This window comes from Biomphalaria glabrata, chromosome 10 (assembly GCF_947242115.1).
Source record: "Biomphalaria glabrata chromosome 10, xgBioGlab47.1, whole genome shotgun sequence".
NCBI classification, from domain to species: domain Eukaryota; kingdom Metazoa; phylum Mollusca; class Gastropoda; family Planorbidae; genus Biomphalaria; species Biomphalaria glabrata.
The window spans coordinates 21,831,283-21,854,384 of record NC_074720.1 but is presented as its reverse complement, the minus strand read 5'-3'; the positions used below and the strand labels follow the sequence as shown (position 1 = coordinate 21,854,384).

Genomic DNA, 23,102 nt, shown 5'->3' with positions numbered 1-23,102 from the left:
TAAAAAAAAACAGCATTGTCAGCTTTCATTTAATAAAAATGTAATGCAAAGGCGATTTTTAATACAAAATCTTCATTTTCACTTATTATCCTTATTCCTACCCTGACTGGATGAATTTTAGTATAGAATTCACACGATTTGTATACGAATTTATTACTTATGTTAATAATATATACTAATTATTTATATTTCAACCTATTTTTGGATATTATTTCGCCCCCCTCTAGTATGTTGGCCAATTGGGTGTAGCCAGGAGGGGGCGATGGCATCAATCCCGCCCCCCCCCCCCATTAAACTTTCGAGGGGGGGACGGTCCGATTTATCTGTAGAAATCACAACTTGCTAAGTTAATTATAAGTTCACATGTCAATACGTAGCTTATATTATTTAGATATTCAACTAATTTTGTTCACAAACTATGCTTTTTCCATAAAAATAGGACCGCCCCCCCCCCATTCAGAGGGCTAGATTGGGGAGGGAAGTAGATGCAATCGTCCCCCCTTACCCCACCGAATCTTTATGGAGACAGCTTGCTGCCCAATGCGCCGAACGGCGCGAAAGGACCTAAGACTAAGACTAAATCTATACATTCGCTTAACCAGGATTCTTTCTTAAGAGAAAAACAACAAGTGGCATTGTTTTTTTTTTACAAGTATATTTTGTTATGTTTTTCTTGTTTTAGTGACACTTTGTAATTTGTGTCTTTTTTTTACAAGTATTTTTTGTTATGTTTTTCTTGTTTTAGTAACACTTCGTAATTTGTGTCTTTTTTACAAGTATTTTTTGTTATGTTTTTCTTGTTTTAGTAACACTTTGTAATTTGATCCTTTTGATGATCCTTTAGAGATCTTGATCTGAGATGTATGTATTTTAAAATGTCTTTCTTGTTTCAATTGAAAGTTACTTCTTTGTAAAGAGTCTGTGCGTTCAACGTGTTCTAGCTGCTAATTCATACTGATGTGATGTAGTTGTTGTTTTTTTTATCTTTGTGTAGAAGTAAGTAAGTTCCCCTTTCAGACCTTGTGGTGTAAAGGGCAGATGATGTAAAGGTCATCTGTTTCTGTGGCCCACGGTTAACGATTCGAGGGTGTCATGTGGCCAGCATAACTACCAACTGCTTTTACTTTTTCCAAACCAGTGTCAGGTAACCGCATTAGAGCTAGCGCTCAAAGATTCTGAAATTAAAAATCACAGCAGTCTTCATCAGGATTTGGAAGCCAAGTGCTATACCGCTCAGCCACCTCGCCTCATTGGAAACGCCATTTCTGTCGAAAGCGGACAGCGGTAACCAGCAAAACTGTCTCCCTTGCAAGCCTGGGTGCCAACGCATTCAGATATCCTAGTCCCGAAGTGGGAATTCCATAATCCACACTGTGTCTTGTTAACTGGAGTGGTGGTCTCTTCATGCTGATTGGCGGTCACATAATAGAAATATCAAGAAATTTCCCGTTGTGTGCGGTCTTCGGCCTATTAGTATTCATTAAAGTGTTGAATAAATAAATAGACGTTCATAAGTATTTGCGTACCGTTTTATGTAGAAAATTTTCTGGGCAGTAATAAAAGAGCTTGATTGTGCACGCTATTTTGAAAGACTCCTTGGAATATTACAAGAATTACAAGCATTGCAACAAGAAATAATTAAATTTATTAAAGGAAAAATTATATAGAGCACCAAAATGCATATATTATATCTTTATAAAGAAGGAATTGATTTAAAATATTATTTTATGTTACTTGTTAAATACTTGAATGTAGCCTTGATCTATATAGATCTAGAGTCTAGACTAGATCATATTATTTAGATTTAAATGTAGAATTATCTAGATCTAGATCTATTTAAGGCTAGACCGTAGATCTATATGCGGACCTAATCATCCACTAATCTAGTTCTTAGGTTTTTGTAGATTAGAGTTGGCAATTGGTGTCACGCTAGATCTATATATAGGTATGTGAGACAAACTAGATCTTGTCTAGGTGGTGGATAGTAAAGTAAAAACATTGAAAATGCACTCCATATCGCCCAAGTTGGTGGTTGCAAACTCAAAAGGTAGATTAAATCTAGACACTAGATATAGATCTAAACTTAGATATTAGAGTCTAGATTTAGATCTAAATATTAGATTGGTAATTAGATTTAGTCTAGAATCTGTATTATAAATATAGATCTAGTTAGACTTTATTGAAGTTTATTCATTCTAGATTTATCATTTAGATTTTATTTTTAGACCAGTGACTGAGTGAGTTTGAGTGAGTATATAAATAATATAATAATATATATAAATATATAGTAGGTTCTTATATTTTGGACACTCCATCGAATTCTCCTTCAATGAACGGGTCGCTTTTTTTGTTTTTAATTCATTTGTTTTTATGTTTGGAGCAAAAATCGACGTTTCGGGACTGCGAATGTCCAATTTTAGATAAGTCCCGGTAATTTTGTTCCGTTTTTCCAAAGCAGATGGCAGTTTTTTAGATTCTCGGTAACCATGTATGTAAAGCTGTTGTTTTAACCTCCCCCGGCAATTCATACCCATATAAGGGATGAAGGCTATATTATGAGCCTGTTTGATCGTAGGCTGATGGGCATATCAAAATAAGCTTCCAAACATCTTTAGAAAGACATTCCAATCACATTAATACCGTTAGCTGTTAAATAAAATTTAAAAAGTGGGTGCACAACGAATAATAATGAATTCAGCTCATTCTCCTTCCTTGGACACAGCAAAATCGTAATAAGAAATATTATTGGGATTAATAAATCTATGATTTTTTCAATGAATTTAAGCATGACCTAGATCGAGATATCTATAATATATAATTTATGAATGAAAGAAAAAGTGCCGGCTGCTAATTTGAAGCCAGAGACCATGCCCACTGCAGGTGATCACTCTCGATGAGCTGGCGGTGAGGAGAGGTATACACTAAGCGTTTAGTGTCACAAACTATCAAACAGGCAGTGGTGGGAAGGGGGAGAGAGTCATGAAAAGAATTATAAGCATGATCTATGGGAGGGAGGGGTTAATGTGTCACAAAACGAACATCCAAATTATGAAAACAAGAAGAGGGTCCTTGGATGGGAATTAAAAGAAAGACGAGAGAGAAAATACATGTAGCCAATGTAGCCTAGTTGAAAATATCATGTTTATTAAATTATAATAATTGATTTATAGATATATAATCTGTCTGCTTCTACACATAGATTACATAGGTATATAAATAATAAACTATAAACGATATATATATATTCTATATATAGAGTTAGAGAGAGAGTATATGAGGAAATAGACTATAAATACTTATTGCAAAAGTGAATCTACTTCTTTTAATACAATCTAAAAAAAAAAATTAAGTAACACATATAATTTATTAGCAATTACATAGTGGTGTACAATGACGGTGCTCACTGTCCAAGTGAGGAGAAAGCCCAAAAACTGTGTTCAATATAGGAGCATGAAGTGACCCACTTTATTTTAAAATAAAACCTTGACTATAAGTGGTAATTCAAAGGAATACAGCTATTTTTATAGTCTTTTAGTTGCAGAATAAGAATCTGCTTTCCGTTTTTTTGTAAGTTAAACCTTCACCAAATAAAAAAATAAAATAAAAATTTGACCTAGTTCCCGTAAGTCGGTGTTCAGATATAAGAATCTACTATATATAATATATATTCATTCTAGAGTAGTTTATGCTATTTGGACACCTGTCACACCTAGAGTATTTAAACGTTTGGAAACGCGAACGGTTTGGAAACACCCATCATATTTTTGTAATCACTGCACTTTTATTGTAAAAGGAAATGGAAAACTACTACATTGGTAATGCGCATGCATCATTTCTGTTTCTTTCCTGCACAACTGCTATTCATTGCTATCCAGACGATTGAGGTTACACAGGGTCAAAGACCACAGGTACGTGAATTTTTTCTTTCTCCAACGTAGGGAAAATGAAACCAGGTCAGGTGTGATTGCTATTTTTAAGCATCCTGACGCATTAGCTATAGCAGACTTGTGTTTTAGGGTTTAAAAATGGTTGGAAAACATGCACTAAACAGCCCAGATTATTCACTGAACAGAATTAGAAATAAAAGGGGGGTGATTACAATTATTTACAAATGTCATAGAGAAGCAAATGGAAACAGTAGTAAAATATAAGAGTAGAGCTAACTATGACTAAGTTAGATGTAATTGCTTTATTAATTTGATTTGTTTGTAATACTTTTTTTTCTCTGTGACAGTCTAGATACCCGTATTCAATACTTGATCATCTATAAGTGTTTAGACTATATGGCTTCAGAGAAGAAAAGAAAATATATTCACCACAAGCCTGAAATTGTTAAAGCTGCCATAGAGGCAATTGATAAAAATGAAATGTCTATAAGAAAAGGCAACTAACAAAGTTGTGAAGGACAAGGAAAAAGTAGAAAAACAAATGCACAAGCAAGTCATAGAAAGGAAGAAACTAGAAGCTAAGAAAATGAACAAACCGAGTACTTCAAAAGACATAGATGAAGACAGTGAGGACAATCCATTATTAAGAAGGCAGAGATGGAAAAAGAGCTGGCTGCTGGTGTGTTGATGGTGCTGACCAAGTAATAAATTAAACCACAAAAGATACTTGCTCAGCTTGTGGCAAAAAAGGTGGAAATATTTAGATCCTGTGTGAAATATGTGATCGGTGGCTTCATGTGGAATGCACTCACATGTCAAAAAATTTGACAAGTGAAGAACTTGAAGATCTTTCTTTTGTGTGTCAATTATGTTGCCCAGATCAATGATTGTGACATTGGGCGGTTTCCATGCCTTTATGTAAATATGCACATTTTAATTGTATAAAATGAGTTAACATCTGCTGTATGTCTGTATTAGTGTATGTAGTATACAATGTGTATAAAATATATATATGTAAATATCTAAATGTAAATATGTTTAAAACAAACATTTCCTTTGCAGCTAAATAAACACTTAAACTTAAAGGCTAAATATGTAGATGTTTTTTGTAAAATTGTTAAGAAAAAATTGTAAATATTGGCTGTACATTTGTATTTATATAAATGTAAATATATATGTGATGTTTAAAAAAACATTGTGTTGTTATTGTTTTATTTCTTTGAAATCAAATTAATAAAAATACCAAAATATTTATAACAGAATCTAAATATTAATAATCTCCTGCATCAAGTAAAAAAAAAAAAAAAAAGAACATGTATTTTATAAGGGGGAGGGGACATTGATATCACCTAAAATACTACAAGTCTAGGCACTCTAGGCAACCATATTTATGCTCCAGACTAAATAAAAAGAAATAATAGATGCTGAAGTAAATGTTAAAAATGACTTCACATAGGAATCTTAAATTAAAATTAATTTTAAAAACATTTTAATTAACGTGTTTACTAATTCTTCTCAGTGTATTCATTTGTTGCACATCGAGAAAAGTGTTTTCAAATGTTGACGACCCTACAGTAAGTTAACGTGAATTTCATTATGAAAAATGCAATGCAGAGACTTGCAACAGACTTATTATAGATTAAAAGTTGAAGATTTTCTGGGTACTTTCTTTTTTTTTCTAGGTATTGCCATTACTGAACTATAAATACAAAAAAAAAGATCGCACCAAAGTGTTTCCAAACGTATACTAGGCCAAAATTTCAAAGTTTGACTTTGACAGCGCATTATTTGACAATGGTTCGACATAGAAAAGAAAATGAAGTATCAAAATCTTCTTTAGTTTATGGAGAATAAGGATGACTACTTATATTTGTACCCCTAACCTATATTTGTTATTATATTTAAGGTCAAACAGGCCGTGTGTTTTCATTTAATTCGGACAAATTTGACCCACATTATTTGATTCTGGACACCATAATTTATTTTGGACAGTCTCTATATTTAGGCATCAATAAACTCAGATTTTAATTCTATATTAACATTAACTAAATTTTGTGATCCCCAGGCACAGCCCCTCACATTAAATCATTAAGATGTTTTGTAATTATGCATAAATACGAACACAAAAAAATTATGCATAAATACGAACACAAAAAAATAAAAATATGAACACACTTATTCCAAAAATGTCCAAAAAACTGTGATTGAAAAAATGAATTTTCATCTTTATCTCATCATAACTTTATAACCATAATTTGGCATAATAGATAGAAGCTTGAGCTACCCTATTATATGATTTTTAATTTGATTGTTTCATCTCACATGCAGCTAACATTCATTCACAGCTAATCCAATTGTTTGTAAATTGACTTCAATTCTTTTTCTAGAATGCTGTTTGGTAGAAACTTCTTCAGCCTTATAATATTTATAAATCCTATACTCTTAAGCGAGCAATTCTTGTATGTATGTATGTATATATATTTATATATATATATATACAAATTTTATTTCAAAAACGGCTCTAACGATTTTCTTAAAAATTTCAAGGTATGTGCATATTAGTGAGAGAAAAAATTCTCAACTCATTGGCCACATGGGAGAAAACTTGAGGTTGACCGTTATATCGGTTTGAAAATGCCTCATTATCGAAAAATTAATTTTGGCTAGAATGTTTTATGAATGAAAATGTTCCATGACGTAAACAGGAAAAATGCTGCTTACGTCACTAGTCTTACTGCAGCAGTACACATTCTTTGCAAACAAGAACGAGTTTTAATGAATCAAATGGCGTATTAAACATTTGCGCACCATCTTATTGTAGATTGATCTATTGTAAAACTATGTCCATGTTTTATTAGTTATTGTGTTTTAAAGACTTTATAGATTGTTTTCACTTTAATTGCGTAGACCCGTAGGTAGCTTCTACTTAGTTATTATTTTTCCGGTGAATTATTGCAATGTGTTCAACCTTCGAAGTCTACTGTCCAATACCAAAAACACAGCTTATCTATGCCTTACTTGCACACACTGAGCGTGATAACCAGGGCCGGTCCTAACATTTGCGGGGTCCTATGTGAAATGGATTGCACGCTGCCCAATCAGGGTAGGGATACGGATAATAAGTGAAAATGAAGATTTTGTATTAGAAAATAAATTCGTCTTTGCATTACATTTTTATTAAATGAAAGCTGACGATGCCTTTTTTTTTATCACACGTAGGATTGGCGTTTACCTTATTGATTGACACCCCAAAATGACAATTTTGTCTATTTTAAGTATATTTTTATGAGTTTCAGGAGATTTCCAGGAGCTCAATGAAAAAAAGGAGACCACGGGAACCCTATTATAAGTTATAATGGTTTAATTTAATGATTTACACCTAGAATTAGCGCGGGGCTTATGAAAGTTCGTTGAAATCCTGTTCCAGATGTTATGTTGCAGAGGTCACCCAATAAAACCTGTTCAACCCAAAGATCACAGCGCATAGTCATCCCTTAACGTAATAGATAACTTCACATATCTGGGAGGCATAGTATCAAATGACGCATTGCTTTAAAGGGAGGTTGATATGCGATCAAGCCTCCAAGCGAGAGTGTCGTGAAATAAACACTCCGCCTGTCTACAAAAAATCAGTGTTTACCAAGCAGTGGCTCTCTCAACCCTACTTTGTGGATCTGAGACATGAGTACTTTATAGAAAGCAACTAAGACTTCTTGAACACCTTCACCAAAGATATTTGCAAATCATCATAGACATACTGTGGCAAGACCGCACTAAAAACAGCGATATTCTTGCGAAATGGTATGAACTTATAGTCCGTCAGTCACGCTGGGCAGGGCACTTTTTTAAATGAGCTGAAAGGTGGTCAGCGTAACAGAGATGCCCCACAATAACACTTCTTTGGAATACTAACGCGATGTTTTTAAGTATCTAAGGAAAAAATGCGTTATTTTACTTTATTACAAGGTGCACGTTTTATCCTATAACATAGATATTATGCATCACTTGATGCTTTGTACTAAAGCCATAATGAATATACTAATTGCAATATTAATTGTCAGAACGTAACCGTACTAACCATTTTAGAAGTTACACTGCAATACTTTCTTCCAAGCCAATAATAACCCAATAGTTTTACGCAAAAGATGCATTGTAAAACTACACGACGTGAGTTGTGGTTTGTCTAGACTGTAGGAGGACTTTTCGTAATTACAAAAATATTCCCAAAATGACTGCGGGCATATATCCTTCCTTAACAAATTATTCATCCAATCGAGGCTCGGTCACCTGGTACTATAATGCAAAATAACACCTTGATAGCATTCTCTCCACTAGGTTGATCAAAGATTCAGCTGTTAAACAATGCATAAAAATCATTTATACTTTATATTATCAACGAGAATTGCTAATGTCTGGCGCCACATGTCGCAACATCATGGAGTGACTTCATTTAACATCATCAGGATGGGCCCAAACTTGCCTTAATTCCTGATTTCCTTTGATATTTTGTGTACCTAAGTATAGATTTCTAACACTACTCTATGTAATAGAAATACTGATTTTAATACTATAATCATAGATTGTTATGGTAGCTATAATTTTTCCACTTACCCATTTCGAAAAATTGCCTGATTTGGCATCATTTATAACTAATAACAGCATGCTAGGGTAAGTTTTTTTTAATTTTGGAGGACAAAATTTCATTAAAAAATAATGAAATAAAACAAACTTTAAGCATAAATGTAGGTCTAAATACAATTAAAAAAAAAAAAACCTAGCTTGCTGAAAAATGATAGTAAATGCAAAATCATTCTTACCTATGACTTTACTGTAAATTTTTTAAATAAACACGACTTCATTTGTTGACAATGTGGTATCATTCAAAAGGTTAGGAATCCTCCTTTAAGATTATCACAAGGGTTTAAAAAAAAAATGAAGCAAAGCAACAATCAATCAACTAACACAATGGGTTTTGAAATCTGGCCATACTGTTTCAAAACTATATAGCAGCTAGTCTAGCAGTTTATAGGTCAGTAGAGTAAGGATGTCAAAGTACACTGTTACTGTCACTATTATCTGAGTCTGTATATTGTTACGAATCTCACTATCTAGGCTCTCTGCAAACTGCACCATACACCACCAACTTAAAGAACTTGACAACTCAGGGCTCCAAAGTAACGTAACACTTTAATAGTTGAATAAATAACAGCCAATACTGTACAATTGGCAACACATACACTGTACAAATATCTCCCCGATAACACTGTTCAGCCGTATCAACTCTTGCACTGGCCTCTCCGTCTTGTTCTCGTGACTTTACACACTAGGCTCGTTGTGTCTGACTCAATCGCAGACCAAGATCAAGACGCCGTTCGTCTCAACTGTACTTGATAGTACTCCGCACTGAACCATCGTAATGCTCCGTACAAAACCACACCGCTGAACCACACTGAACTGTGCTGTAGTCCACGGACTGTAGTAAACCGGGCTCTGAACCCCTGTCGTGAACCTTGCTGTATTGAGCCCCTTTTCGCAGTTGACCGCTCGTCTAGCGCTGACCTGGGGCAAGTTGCGTTGGCTGACTACACACACACCACTACCCCTCTCTGTGCCACCACCAGGTTTATAACAATATATATATATATGTGTGTGTGTGCTATACTAGGAAGATTAGATCTAGATTTCTAGACTTAGACTAATAAGACACTGTCTTATATAATACAGACGTTACTTCAAAAAAGAAGATGATTACGTCCTACGCGTCATGCATTTAGTCATGCACACACACACAAATAATATATTTTTGATACATTAAATTAGCAAGAAATCCATAATAGTGTTCAATGATCATAACTTTGAAACTTAGTATAAATTCTGTTTTGTTAATGCACATTCTAAAGAATATCTAAACTGTGCTAGACTAACACATGACAATCTTTACACTGAAGTTTCAAAGGCCTTAGGTCCTACAGCAATAATAATGCCGATTTGTAAGAATAAGATCATTCTAATACCGTATATACAGAGCTTGTTCTCGCCCTTGTCCATATTCAGTGAATACAAGCAACAGTCTAACGTTAACCTCGTTTCGAGTCGACGTTATCAACCAACGATTTCGGAACACACTTGAAAGAATCGTAGCAAGTCAAATTAAAAAAAATACTTTTTAGAAACAAAATTAACATTATTATTTTGAAGCAATCATAGACTTATATATTATATCTAGACTGGAAACCGGAAATAAATTTGTATCCGCGACTGATCGATTCACAGACCTATATATAGAGAGATTTGAATGTACGTAAACTCTCTTTTCAGGCTCTAAGGGAAGTCGCCCCTATAATTTTTTTCTGTCTTACAAAAGTAATGATCTTTAGTTTTCAAAGTTTAGAAATAATGCAAAATCATTTCTCGGATATTCACGCAAATATATGAAACAAAGCCATTTCCTGTTTGTTTCCATTGAGATAATGTTTCAAAAATCCTAGATCAAAATAATTCATGTTGATTTTAATCATCTTATGTAAATTTAATAGATTGATTACCTAGATATTTCTAGATTATGTATCTAAAAATTGCAAAATAATAATTATGAGACGATAGTACTCTTATTTTTGAAGTTCAATTATCTTCTTATCTTATATAATATAGACGTTACTTCAAAAAAGAAGATGATTACGTCCTACGCGTCATGCATTTAGTCATGCATATTAACCAATGACTTAAATTCTGACAAGTCACTGGTTTTCCTGGCTAGCTCAGGCAACCCATTCCATGCTCTAATAGCACTAGGGAAGAAGGAGTATTTGTACAAATTTGTCCTAGCATATGGGATGAGGAATGTGCCTTTATCTTCTGTCTTTCTGAGTATTTTATTAAATTTTGTTTTTGTATTTGAAGATTATGGTTCAGTGTTTTATGTATGATTGCTACTTTATTTTTGAGCCTTCTGTCCTGAAGGCTTTCTAGGGTCTAGTCCTAGACTAGTGAAGTGCTAGAATAGATAGTCTAGTACTGTTGTGATGGTAGAGAGTGGAGTCATCATAGAGTTTGGACACTTGACTAGAGTGTAACCTTGTTGTAACTGAATTGTAGACAGTGTAGCATAAAGACTTGTAAGATAATCATATATAGATCTAATTGCTTTTCTTACTTATGTATACATTTTTTAATCTAGATACAATTAATTTAAAACACACATAGGAAGATTGTATTGTCAATGATGTAATGCCATCTACTTGTATCTCTTGTGAAACAATGACAGAACTAATGTTATTTTTTGTTAACAATACACTGACATACAAAAAATCTGTGATTGCGTGAATGAAAAAAACAAAACAACTTAAACTCAATTCACAATCAGAATGATGCCAGTAAATCCTATTACAATGTATATTAAGAATGTAACTAGGTAGAAATCACTGCAAATATTTACATCAAACACATAAATGGTCGATCATTTAAATTCCCAGTTTCGTAGAAATCTTTACTTTTGCCTGGTATGCTGAACTAATTTTGTTTGGTAAAGTAATTTATTTTGAACCTTCTTTGTGAATCTTTAAGTAATATTTGTTTATTTGCCTTACATCAGAGACTCTTCTTCCTGATCTTTGCGAGTAAAAACAAGGGACAATATCCAAGATAATTATTTATTAATAATTTAATCTGCAGTTAATGGCTGTGGATTGCATGAGTGCTGAACTTAAAAAGAAATAATTTTCTACTGTTCATGTAGTGATATTAATGAATACGATGCATACTTGTATTCTGAGTACTGACTACTGAGTAGTTTTTGTTTGTATTGGCTTTTAGAACTTTTAGAACTTTTTAAAAATAAAAGACTAAAGAAAAAAAGTAAAATGGCATAAAATGGGCTTAATAGTGCACTTGTGTTAAAAAATTATTAACTTGGACCAGTAACTTTTTATATTCACTTTGTCAATTGATGCCTTTTCACCTAATTTATTGACATTTAGTGCATCACTTGCATCTAATAGATTCATGCATTACATCAAAAATAAAAATATGATGGTTGGTATTTTTATTAATGTCATTCTAAATTCAATTACTAGATGATGCCAAGGATGAACAAATGAACCAAACAAATGAAGGACCAAATATTAAGACAGATGATGATCTGAATGGTAGCACAAAAAAATCTCTCCTTATTTTGGCAGCTATATTTTGTTCTGCACTAGTTGCATTAGGAATTGTGTATGCTAGTTTTCCAAAGCTAGAGCAGTAAGTAGATATAATAAATGCTTGAGATCTAAGGTCTCACAATAAGTACTATATATATAAGTATTAGTCAAGTGATTGCCATATTTATGTAAGAAATCTACAGGAACTGGAATTTTTTTTTCAGTGATGACGCACAGTATATAAAACTTCCAAGAAATATTGAAGATGCTAAAAACTTGGGCAAAGTTTTACATCACTACAAAGAGAAATATTACTATCAAGTTTTACTTGGCTACTTTGTAGTCTATATATTGTATCCTTTGTTATCATTAACAGATTAAATTAAAATTTTCAGTACTTATAGTACTTTGAGTTTTTTTGTTTTTTTTTCTTAGCTTAAAAAACACTTTAATATTTAAAGTTGTACTATGTTTGTTGACTAAGGAATGTGAGGGGTACTTTTAAAAAAAAAAAATTTTTTTTTAACCTTTTCTCTATTATTATTTTTTTTTATAATACATATTGATTAGTCTTGTTAGTTTATTTAAATTGAGCTTGCAAAATTTCCTGAGCTTTTTTTCAGTTTACAAACTTTTGCCATTCCAGGGTCTATTTTTCTAAGTATTATTTCTGGATTTTTGTATCCATTTGTATTAGCTTTACCATTGGTATGTCTGGTAAGTCAAAACATGTTCACATCATTTTAAAAAAATTATAGTCTTTATTAAATCAACTCGTTATGCTATAAACTAAAGGCTTCGGTCAGTGGCTAGAATTTTATTTCATATTAACATCATCAAGATGGGGTTAAGAAGTAATGTTGTTAAAAATCAACCTTTTACCTTATGATTTCCAGCTCAGATTTCTATTGTGGGAGACGAATATTTGTGATTCAGGCTCTAAAAACATTTCTGTTGTAATAAAAAGTGGTTGAACATTATGCTGGCCACATAATGTCCTTGTTAGTTATCAGATAAAGAACCAAATTAGCTTTTCTTTTTTAATTTTGTCTCAGGACTTCTAGTTCTTGTTTGGTATCTTGAACAAGGGAAAGAAATCACACTTGACAGATGTGTGGCATAAGTTGAATTAGTCCCCTTTAAGGACCCTTGAACCCTGAGTGAAGATTTTTTAATGCATATAAAAAACAATCATGTTTTTCACCAAGATACTCCCTTCTTCTCTCCCCCTTTCCCAACTGGTCCAGACAAGTGATAGGATCATAGCGCATTGAGAAATCTAAAAGCTGAACAAAAATTATTGGTAAAATATTTCTAATCACACAGATTTATGATGTCTAGGTCAGTCATACATATAATTAGCTGACATCCAAACAAATTGATACAATTACATTTTAATATAAGCTTTGTTTTTTTTTAAAGTATTTTTATGTTTTTCTTGTACGTCTTTCTATTTCAGTGCTCAGCTATTGGAGCGTCCTTTTGTTATCTACTATCCTATATGGTGGGAAGAAGAATTGTGCAGAAGTATTTCCCACAGAGAGCCGCAGAGTGGAAAAAGCATGTGAGTGTAGAGAAAAATTGTCACAGAAATGGAGTTAAACATACCAAAAGTTATCGTAATGCAATCTTTCCTTGATGCAACTGACCTGAGGATGCTTGTTGAGTCTATTAATGTGTATACTTTAATTTGTAATTGATACACTGGTATCAAGAACCATTGACCAATCTGTGGAACTTAAAATAAATAAAATACATTTTACCTCAAGTTTTTGTAAAGGCTAAAAACTTTTAAAAAAAGATAGTGGCTGGGTTTCAGATAGAAGCTAGAATAGTGTTGGGTCTCTAACTCTAATGGTAGACTGTCCATTTGTACAACTGTTGGCATCACTTGTTAGGCTCCAAGCAAACTTATTGAGCTATACCATTTTTCTTACTTTCACAGGAGGACAACCGTTGATGTCATTTATTGAACTATATGCTATTCCTTACATTCATAGGTAGACAACCATCGGCAGCACTTACTGAACTACATGTTATTTCTTAGAATAACGCCATTCCTGCCCAACTGGTTCATCAACATCACATCCCCTGTCATTGATGTCCCACTTGGTACATTTTTTATTGGAACAACTTTAGGTTTGCTCATATTTACTTCTGAATACTTAACATTTACTTTCATAACTGTGTCCATATACTGATATATAATACATAAATATCAAAAGTGGTTATTAAAAATAATTATAATAATCCATATACTTATACATAATACATAAATATCTAAAGTATTTAATAAAAATTGTGATAATAGTTTTTATTATCCTTGAGGAAATTAGTCTTTTAATTGTGCATTACACATAACAATACTGTTAGAAACATAGAAACTAATTATTATAATAACAACTGACCCTGAAGAGTATTTCTATAACATAACATACATTTATTTATTTATAACATCATTATCAAACTCCATTGGAGTGAGGGCTTGAGAGGCTCAAATCCTCTCTTGCAAAAGCCCTGGACAGAAACCCTGCTGTTTTGCATAGTGCATACAGGTCAAGAATTTTTGGTTTCCCAGATCCATCATGACGGAGCTCAGCATGAGACACAGTTTCCTCTTCTTCCCCACAGCAGAGGCACAGTGAGTCAAAATTTGACCACAGTGGCCTGTCCTGCACTGTGCTTTAATAGCTTCCAGACTCCACAGGCTTTTTGGGACTTATTCCAACACTCAAACCACTTTTCCATTTCTATTTGGTGGGTGGTGTTATTTACATAGGATGTAACATAAAACAATAAAAAAATTAGTTGTAAAAATAGTAAGGGTAGTCAATTCTAGTAGTAATTAACAATATTCAAAAACTACAAAAATAAATACTTGAAAAGAGAACAGAATAAGATAAGGCCTTATTGAACAAGAAGTATACAGTTATAGATATTTCAAACTCATCAACTGCTTCTCATACTATTTCCTCACATCATTGGTCATACACATTGTATCTATCTTCTTGAACACACACTGACACAGTCATAGTTAACATACAGGGTTTCAAGCCACCCAGACACAAACAAATTGATATAGTCTAATTCTTAACAATTTAATAATATCCACTAAAATGACAGTAAACCAAGATCAATTTTTAAAAAATATACAATTAACTTTCTAAACATGGATAGATGACAAAACTTATCAACAACAACAACTAGCATCTGATATTAGCCCAAATTATACTTAAGTCAACAACATAGCCTCCTGTTACAAGTTACAAGGCTACTTGCTCTCTGTATTCAAATTGCACTCTGGCCATTCTCACAATGAAAGCATTGCTGAGTCATTCACAACAAGGTCAATTGGAGTCATCCAGACAAAAAAAAATCACAATTATAAAATAGATTTTAAAAAAAGCTTGAAGAAACTGACAAATATATTATAAGCACAGAAAATAAACTTTCATACCTCATACTGATTTTATTGTTAAGGGAACAAAAGAGTACTTTGTGTCTGTTTAATATATATATATAAATCTATATGAAATAAAATAAAAAAGAAAAAGAATTAAAACATTTCATATACCGTACCAGTTAGTCATTAATATGCACATTTTTTTTTTTATATGCAGGTGTAGCACCACCATCTTTTGTGTTTATACAAGCTGGAACCACTCTTCACAAACTGTCTTCAACTAGTGAAGCAATGTCTTGGTATAACATTGGACTCTTAGCTCTCTTTGCGGCGGTGGCACTTCTACCTGTACTACTGAAAAACAAACTCAAAAGCAAATTAGAATAATATAAATGAGGAATGTTTTTTCTCTTTTTGGTCATTGTGCAAGTGTCAGTCGTTTTTAATCACCCAAGGTCTTGTAAGCAGAGTAAATGTTTGATGTTGTGTAAATGTATCTTCTACTCAGAGCCAATGTTCAATTAACATTGACAATCTCCACTTCATCAGCATACATCTTGCTATTTATTCAGATATGTGATGATAACCCTAAATAAACAAAATACATAAAAATACTTTTTTAAAAAACAAAGCTTATATTAAGTGTATCAGTTAGTTTCGATCAGTCATATCATTAATTTTATAATAGATCTACACTGTAATAAATCTGTACGATTAGAAATATTTATTTTACCAATTGTTTTTGTTTAGGGCAATTAAAGAAAAGATATTTTCTATTTGCTAAAAGATCAGATGTTATTCTTGAATTTTTTTTATAACTCAGAGTTTACATTTAGGTGTAGGGCGTGTAGGTTAGCTTCTCTTAAAGATATTGACATTTCCCAGTCATTTCCTTCAATTGTAATTGGTAAAATAATACACCTGTCTTCACTCACTAGATTTACAGGGCACAGAATTTAGAGATTAAGCTATTGGTTCATTAGATGAGTAACTACTAAAATATCCTTTTTTGTTTTTACTCATCCAAAGGAAGGGAAAAAAAAAAACTGCCTGCTTAACAGGAAACTTAAAGAAAAGGGAAATGTTTAAGTTCTTTATGGAATAAGGGAGTCATTGCTTTTTTATTTACTGTCCAAGTGTGCTTATGTGGATAGTGTTTGAGGACATGTTTATTGACAATTTTGATGACTGTATCCAGTAATGCAAAGATTAAAAAGAAAACAATTACAGCATTGATAATAGAAGTCACTTATATCTTAATAGAAATATAAGAAAGAACCTGAATCTGTTATTTTATTCTAAAGTTTTTCAGTAACTTCTACAAGGCCTGTCAAAATTGTAAATTCCCTGGGTGTTATAGTTTTGGCATTTATTAAGATAAAAAAAAGCATTCACTAAAAGAGAACTACAATAATGCTATATAAAAATCTCACTAATTGTAGTATCATTCTGCAGGCTATCATCACTTTTCATTCAAGCTTCATTTTATTATAATTGAATGGTTTATGTCTGTGATATATATATTAATGAATATCAAAAATACACATTTCTTTGCATTTGTTAATATGATTGAATGTTATGATTTAATTTGAATGTGTTTTACTAAAATAGGCAATAAAATAAGTTAATTACACTGGTATCATTCTTATAAGTTGTTTATTTACAGCATATGATTTAAATTCTTAAATTAGAAAGCTCTTTAAAATGTGCATAATTATGTCACTAATGTGGAAAGTTTTCTCAATACAAAACTTTTACAAATTCAACGTTATACATTATTCATTTTTGGAAAGTTTATACACAATTATGATTATTTATCTATGTATCCCTTGATATCTATTTTAGCATTATTTTGAAATACATGTAATGTTAACTTAAATTTTAATCTCTTCAAAATGAGCCTGGCATCTCACATCATAACTTCTATTGTATACTATAAGCACAAGAACAGTTAAAACTAAATGGATAGTTTGAACAAAAGACAAAACAAAATAGTGTATCAATAGAAGACTGAGTTAAACAGTCTGTTGGCAGGTTTTTTTTTTGTTTTTTTTTAATCTTGCTAGTTCTTTATTTTGTTCTCAATTTGATATATATCTTAATATTATACATACATAGATAAAAGATTAGCAAAAGAAAATACAAAGAATTTTTTATTTTTAAAATATCACTAGGTATACAAGTTGATCATAATTTTATCAGTGTGATTCTTTGATGATATTAATACCAAGTCACATGATATAGAGATTAGTTCAAAAGTGGAAAGAATATTGCCAATAATAGAGCATAAATAACAGCTCTACTGATTGTCATAATATAGCCAACACAGAATCCTATTGAACATATTGTCCACCTACTTTTGGACAACTCTATAAAAGCAACAAGTTCAAACATTTTACATCATGGGAGAATATACTTTGTGTTGTATAGAAAGAGCATGCATTCCCCGTTAATTCTAGACCAAATATAACATTTCTGATAACAAACAAAAACGTTATTGAAGCTTTATCTTAACAGGATAGTGAAATAGTTAAGAGCAAAATAAATTCCGGCACAATGTGGAAAAATAAAATAATTACAGAGAGAGAGTTAATATCTGATCAACAAGTGCAATCATACAATCAATACATTCTATAGAGGTTATTTACTAAACAAAATTTTGGCACATAAAAATAAGCCAACTGATATTAACATAACATAATTATTTAATTATTATTAAGAGAGAAAAAAATTATTGTCTTGTAATATTTTCTAAAGTAAGCACTAGCAGTTAGAGGCACATTATCAACACAAGTAATGTTGCTTATAACTTCATGCTATCTCCTAACGTTGGCCTGAAGATATGACTTGCTGAGATGTGGTAAAGGTGCTTCTACATCCCCCTGATAGTAAAAACTCTCAGACTGGAGATACTGACTGCCAGTAACATCCATTTGTCTGTTGTTGTGTGCTTCCATAGGGACAAATGATTTAACTGGAAATAATATTATTAAATATTGAACGCTCACATTTGAACTACTAGGATTAATCATATTAAAAAGAAAATTACCTCTATGTAGAATGTATTTTGAAAAAAAAAAAATCATACATTATCTCAAAGGAAATAATTATTATATAACTCTTGTTTTTTATTGTAAAAATAATTGAATACTAATAACTATGACTGTATCAAGTACAAATGAAAGAATTTTAAAGAATAAGCACTCCACTGCCAACTTGAAACTAAAAATTTCAAATTGTGTTTTGTGCTGAGGATTGGCTCATTTTGGAGGCTTGTTCTTACCAGCCTAGGATAACTTTACTGGTAACTATTAAAATGAGTCATTGTCCTGACTTCTCAATCACTCTTTAGCTAGTGGTCACAAAAAATTGATGAGCACAACTTGCTTTATAAGCATTATATTTCAAAGGAGATCTTTATTACACAGAAGGAATGCATAGCTAATGTCAGAAAGGACATGGAATCAACTATAAAGAAAAAAACAAACCTTGTTTATTTTCTGTTTGACCTTTATAGTAAACTGTGGGCCTGGTTGTATCTAAACATAGAGTTGGTCTTGTCAGATTCTCAAGTAAGTAGTTGGTTCTAGAAAAATTGTCTAACATTGAACAATCTTGAGTATTGTTTGCTCTTCCAAAGCTGTCCTGATACATTGTTTCTCTGATTAATGTATTATAAGAGTATGGATAATTACCATAGCTAAGACTATATGGATCACCCAGATCTGAATGATTGATGCTTGACCCAACCCAGTAGCTTGCTTGTGAGGAAGTATTGACCACAGAATTCAATGTCCTTGTATGAAAAGTCTGTGGTGTGCTAAGGTCATGAAGACTTTGGAATGACCCATGAGGAGCATGGTTGATGAAATCTGTGTAAGTCAATGCATGAATGTATGGATTGTGGTCAGATGATTGGAAATGCTCAATAGAAGGGAGGGAACTTGAGTTTAAAGATGTGCACTTCAAATTACTTGGTGATGTGCTTGTTTTATCTTTATGAGTGATTTCTTTATTTACTTTGGTTGGTTTCAATGTGTTCCCATTTGTCAATTCACTGGTGAATAATTGTCTTTCAAAGTTTTCACAATGTTTTTCTGTAGTTTCTGTAATAGCACCAAAAAAAAATTGAATTCAAATGCTGCGGATGAAATAGTTGGTATGTGTTTATTTTGATTGCAACATATTTTTTTTTGTCTTCCAACAGTAGCCTGCACTGAAATGCCCCCAACCACCCACTTTCTAGCCCTTATACCTTAGAAGTCCCCTCCTTTTTTTTGTCTCATTCATTCTTCCATTGAAAGACTCACACTAATTTAGGCTCTGCCCACTTACTTGTTTAACCCATTTACTTGCTTGACCCATCTGTTGTGGTCCTAAAACTAAAATCTGCATTCTTAAACTGTCCCCATCATAAGCCCCCCTTCCCCAAATCACAACACAATACATTTTTGGTAGAATGTCCCTCAGTTGCAAGCGTAAAAGAAAAAAATTGGCATTTTCAGAAGACCTTCTTAAAATCGCATTTTTTGGGACTGTGAATTAAAGTTATAGATTTAGTGTTTACATGCAGACTTTATCTAGAGGTGCACACTATACACAATTGAACTTATTTTCCCCTTAGTAACAGGGAATGAGTGGCTTGTTAGCCTTTTTTTTATCTAACCTCTGCTGCCTTGGGGCTATAGATAAGATAATTTTAATTGGTTCAAGTAAACGGAAATTCAGTTTGACAAGGGAAGGGCTTCAATGGGAGTCTACCCTGAGGAAAAATCAAGAGCTGGTGACCCCAATGCTCTTTGCATGCAGCACAAAGGGCTATACCCTGGCAGTTCCTGGCAGAAGGCTCAAAAGTAAAGTAGCAATAATACATAAAACACTGAACCATAATCTTCAAATACAAAAACAAAATTTAATAAAATACTCTGAAAGACACAAAGATAAAGGCACATTCCTCGTCCCATATGCTAGGACAAATTTGTACAAATACTCCTTCTTCCCTAGTGCTATTAGAGCATGGAATGGGTTGCCTGAGCTAGCCAGGAAAACCAGTGACTTGTCAGAATTTAAGTCATTGGTTAATATGCATGACTAAATGCATGACGCGTAGGACGTAATCATCTTCTTTTTTGAAGTAACGTCTGTATTATATAAGATAAGATAAGATACCATCAATTCCAAACTATTAGGACCTGCCATTCCTTTGGATACATCAGCTGCATGGAGTGGGGGGAACTGATGTGTGGACAACATTGTTCTGACAAGGCTTTCATCTTATTTCACAGTTCTGACTGAAGGAGGCAAAATAACTATATATGGATAACTATCTATCTATCTATATATCCTTGCACATAAAATAAATAAAAAACAACAACATAGAAACCATATTATAGGCCTATAGTAAATAAATAAAGAAAACTTTAAAATTTAAATGGCCCCTCATATTCACTGACACTTTTTTTTTATTTTACTTTTTTAATTTTTATTTCTAGATGTAGAATACTGTATATATAGATATTCATCTATTAATAGTTTAAATGCTACAGTCATAAAATTTCATATTGTAGTAAAATTTTCTACACACATGCGTCTTCATACAGATATTGTGTGTTATGGTATCTAATAAAAAGGGGATATCAATTTGATTTTATTGATTGTGTCTACATCATAAGTACGTAAAAAAAACACACACACACACACACAAATCCAAGAGGAAAGGTAATGCTACAAGTGTAGTAATCATATCAACACATAGCCATGAAACGTAGATGTAGATCTATTCATTTAGGTTTTTTAAAATGTATTTTGACTGTGTTTATTATTTTTATCTAAATCTTAAAAAAAAAAAAAAAAAAAAAAAAAAGATGTCAAAAAGTGAAGACATAAGAAAAAAAAAATTATATCTGACCTCCGATGCCTTAGGATTATACCCATACTTAAGGTAATTTAATAAATATTGGTCCAAACAAATGGGAATTCAGGTTTTATTAATTTGTTAGGTTTCTTTTGATAGTGTCTAGATCTAAATCTGTGTTGAAATAAGCATTAATAAAAAACTGGAATTATAGAAAGTTATGCACCAAAAAAGTGTTAAGTGCTTAAAGTGGAAGGACTTATAATTTTATACTTTTGATAAATTTAAATGGCAGTTTTATGAACAATGCATTGGGTCCAAATTGCAAATAAAAAATTGTTTTTGGTGAATTTAACCTCTGCAGTTTTGATCACAAAACTGGCTTAGTTGTTCTATGTATCTGATAAGTAATAACAAGGTACAATTTCATATATTATCCTTTGCAAAGAGGAAGAATAGTGTATAGTCAGTCAAGTTAGGATTAAGAAACCTATATTGCATAGAGCTACAAGTCTTGGTATAGGCTCAAATAAAACAATATTATTTACTTAATTAATTTTTTTAAGCATTTGATTTGAAAAAGAAAACCTTACTATCAGGGCTCTGTCTATCTTCATTTACTGACTTTTTAGATTTAACAGTTTCTTGATAATTATGCCTTTGTGGCCTGACAGAAGCTTGCATCTGTATTTCATCTACACAAAAACAAAATAATAGCTGTTATTATAGATAACTTAAACATTTACAAAATTATAATATTTTCATCTGTATGAAATAAAAATGTTAAAATAGTATAATATTATATTCATAGCTTTCCTCAAGGTTTCCTCCTGAACCTAGTACCATGAGACACCATAGTTGGAGTGATTTCGCTCCGCACTAAATTGTAATTTTCAAGACACAATATAGATGTTTAATGTTAGTAAAAGAAGCTTTATCAGGTTTTTGTTCAATAATGATGTATTATAGGGTGGAACACACACATGTAAATGAGCAAAAATACACAGAATGTTTACAGATAAGGAAAAACAAGTTAAGTAAAAAAAATACTTTGTATAAACCTTGCTTATATACTGAGTGAAATTACATCAATTATTTTGAATCAATCATCTGGGAGAAGGTTTTTGTTCCCTATTTTTAAAAGCAATTTTTAAAAAAAGGTCTGCTTAAGTCAGAATCTGAAATCTATCCTCCATGTTGGGAGGTCAACATGTTTTTCCACTGACCTTTTCAAGTACTTATAAAAATTGAAGGTTTTATTAATCCATTGTTAGTTTAAAATTTTATTGAATGATCTAATTCTCTACATTAGACTACTGTTTTATAATTTAGTACATTTTCCATGTAAAACAAAATTAATTAATTACAACTAATTGATTAACTAATTAGCTAATTTTTTATTGATTCATGTGTTGTCATTGACATGAATTATTAAGCAAAGTTTCCACTTGATCGGAGGATGGGAAGTGAGAGAAATAATGTGTAAAAGATTTTGACCAGACAGACAGACTGAGTGAGTGGATAATAAGTGAGTGAAAATTTCCGGAGAGATTTTGTTATAATTTTATAGATCAGAAACTTATAATTAAAGTAGTTCTTAAAATAAGGGAATGTGCTTCAATGGCAAGAGTTAGTATCAGCCTTGTACAAGTTAAAATAACTCTTAAGGTAAAATACTATTTAAAGACACATGCTAAGTCATGTTCACCTTCTAATATGATTGGGTATCTTAAGCTCTAGCAGCAGTGTTGGAAAGAAAAGACCTTAGAATGGAGTTAATTTGATTAAACTGACACGACATAGTCTAACAACTTTTT

At 32.1% G+C, this 23,102-nt stretch overlaps 2 protein-coding genes across 3 annotated transcripts in view; one reads left to right on the top strand and one right to left on the bottom strand.

Annotated features, from left to right (window-relative positions):
* Positions 1-1,923: 1,923 nt before the first annotated feature.
* LOC106063813 (transmembrane protein 41B-like) lies at positions 1,924-17,070 on the top strand. Its single transcript, XM_056044268.1, has 7 exons — positions 1,924-2,047; positions 11,960-12,128; positions 12,253-12,381; positions 12,652-12,745; positions 13,488-13,592; positions 14,029-14,167; positions 15,649-17,070. The coding sequence occupies exons 1-7, from the start codon at positions 2,005-2,007 to the stop codon at positions 15,816-15,818; spliced, it is 849 nt and encodes a 282-aa protein (XP_055900243.1). The 5' UTR covers positions 1,924-2,004; the 3' UTR covers positions 15,819-17,070.
* The window catches only part of LOC106063812 (DNA-binding protein RFX6-like), a 36,086-nt gene continuing 28,635 nt past the window's right edge, over positions 15,652-23,102 (bottom strand). For both annotated transcript variants that reach the window (XM_013222276.2, XM_013222277.2), the window contains 3 exons: positions 21,879-21,980; positions 18,920-19,537; positions 15,652-18,405 (listed from right to left, as the gene is read on the bottom strand). In XM_013222276.2, coding sequence (XP_013077730.2) covers positions 18,248-18,405; positions 18,920-19,537; positions 21,879-21,980 — 878 coding nt within the window. In that variant the 3' untranslated portion in view covers positions 15,652-18,247. The remainder of the gene's footprint in view (positions 18,406-18,919; positions 19,538-21,878; positions 21,981-23,102) is intronic.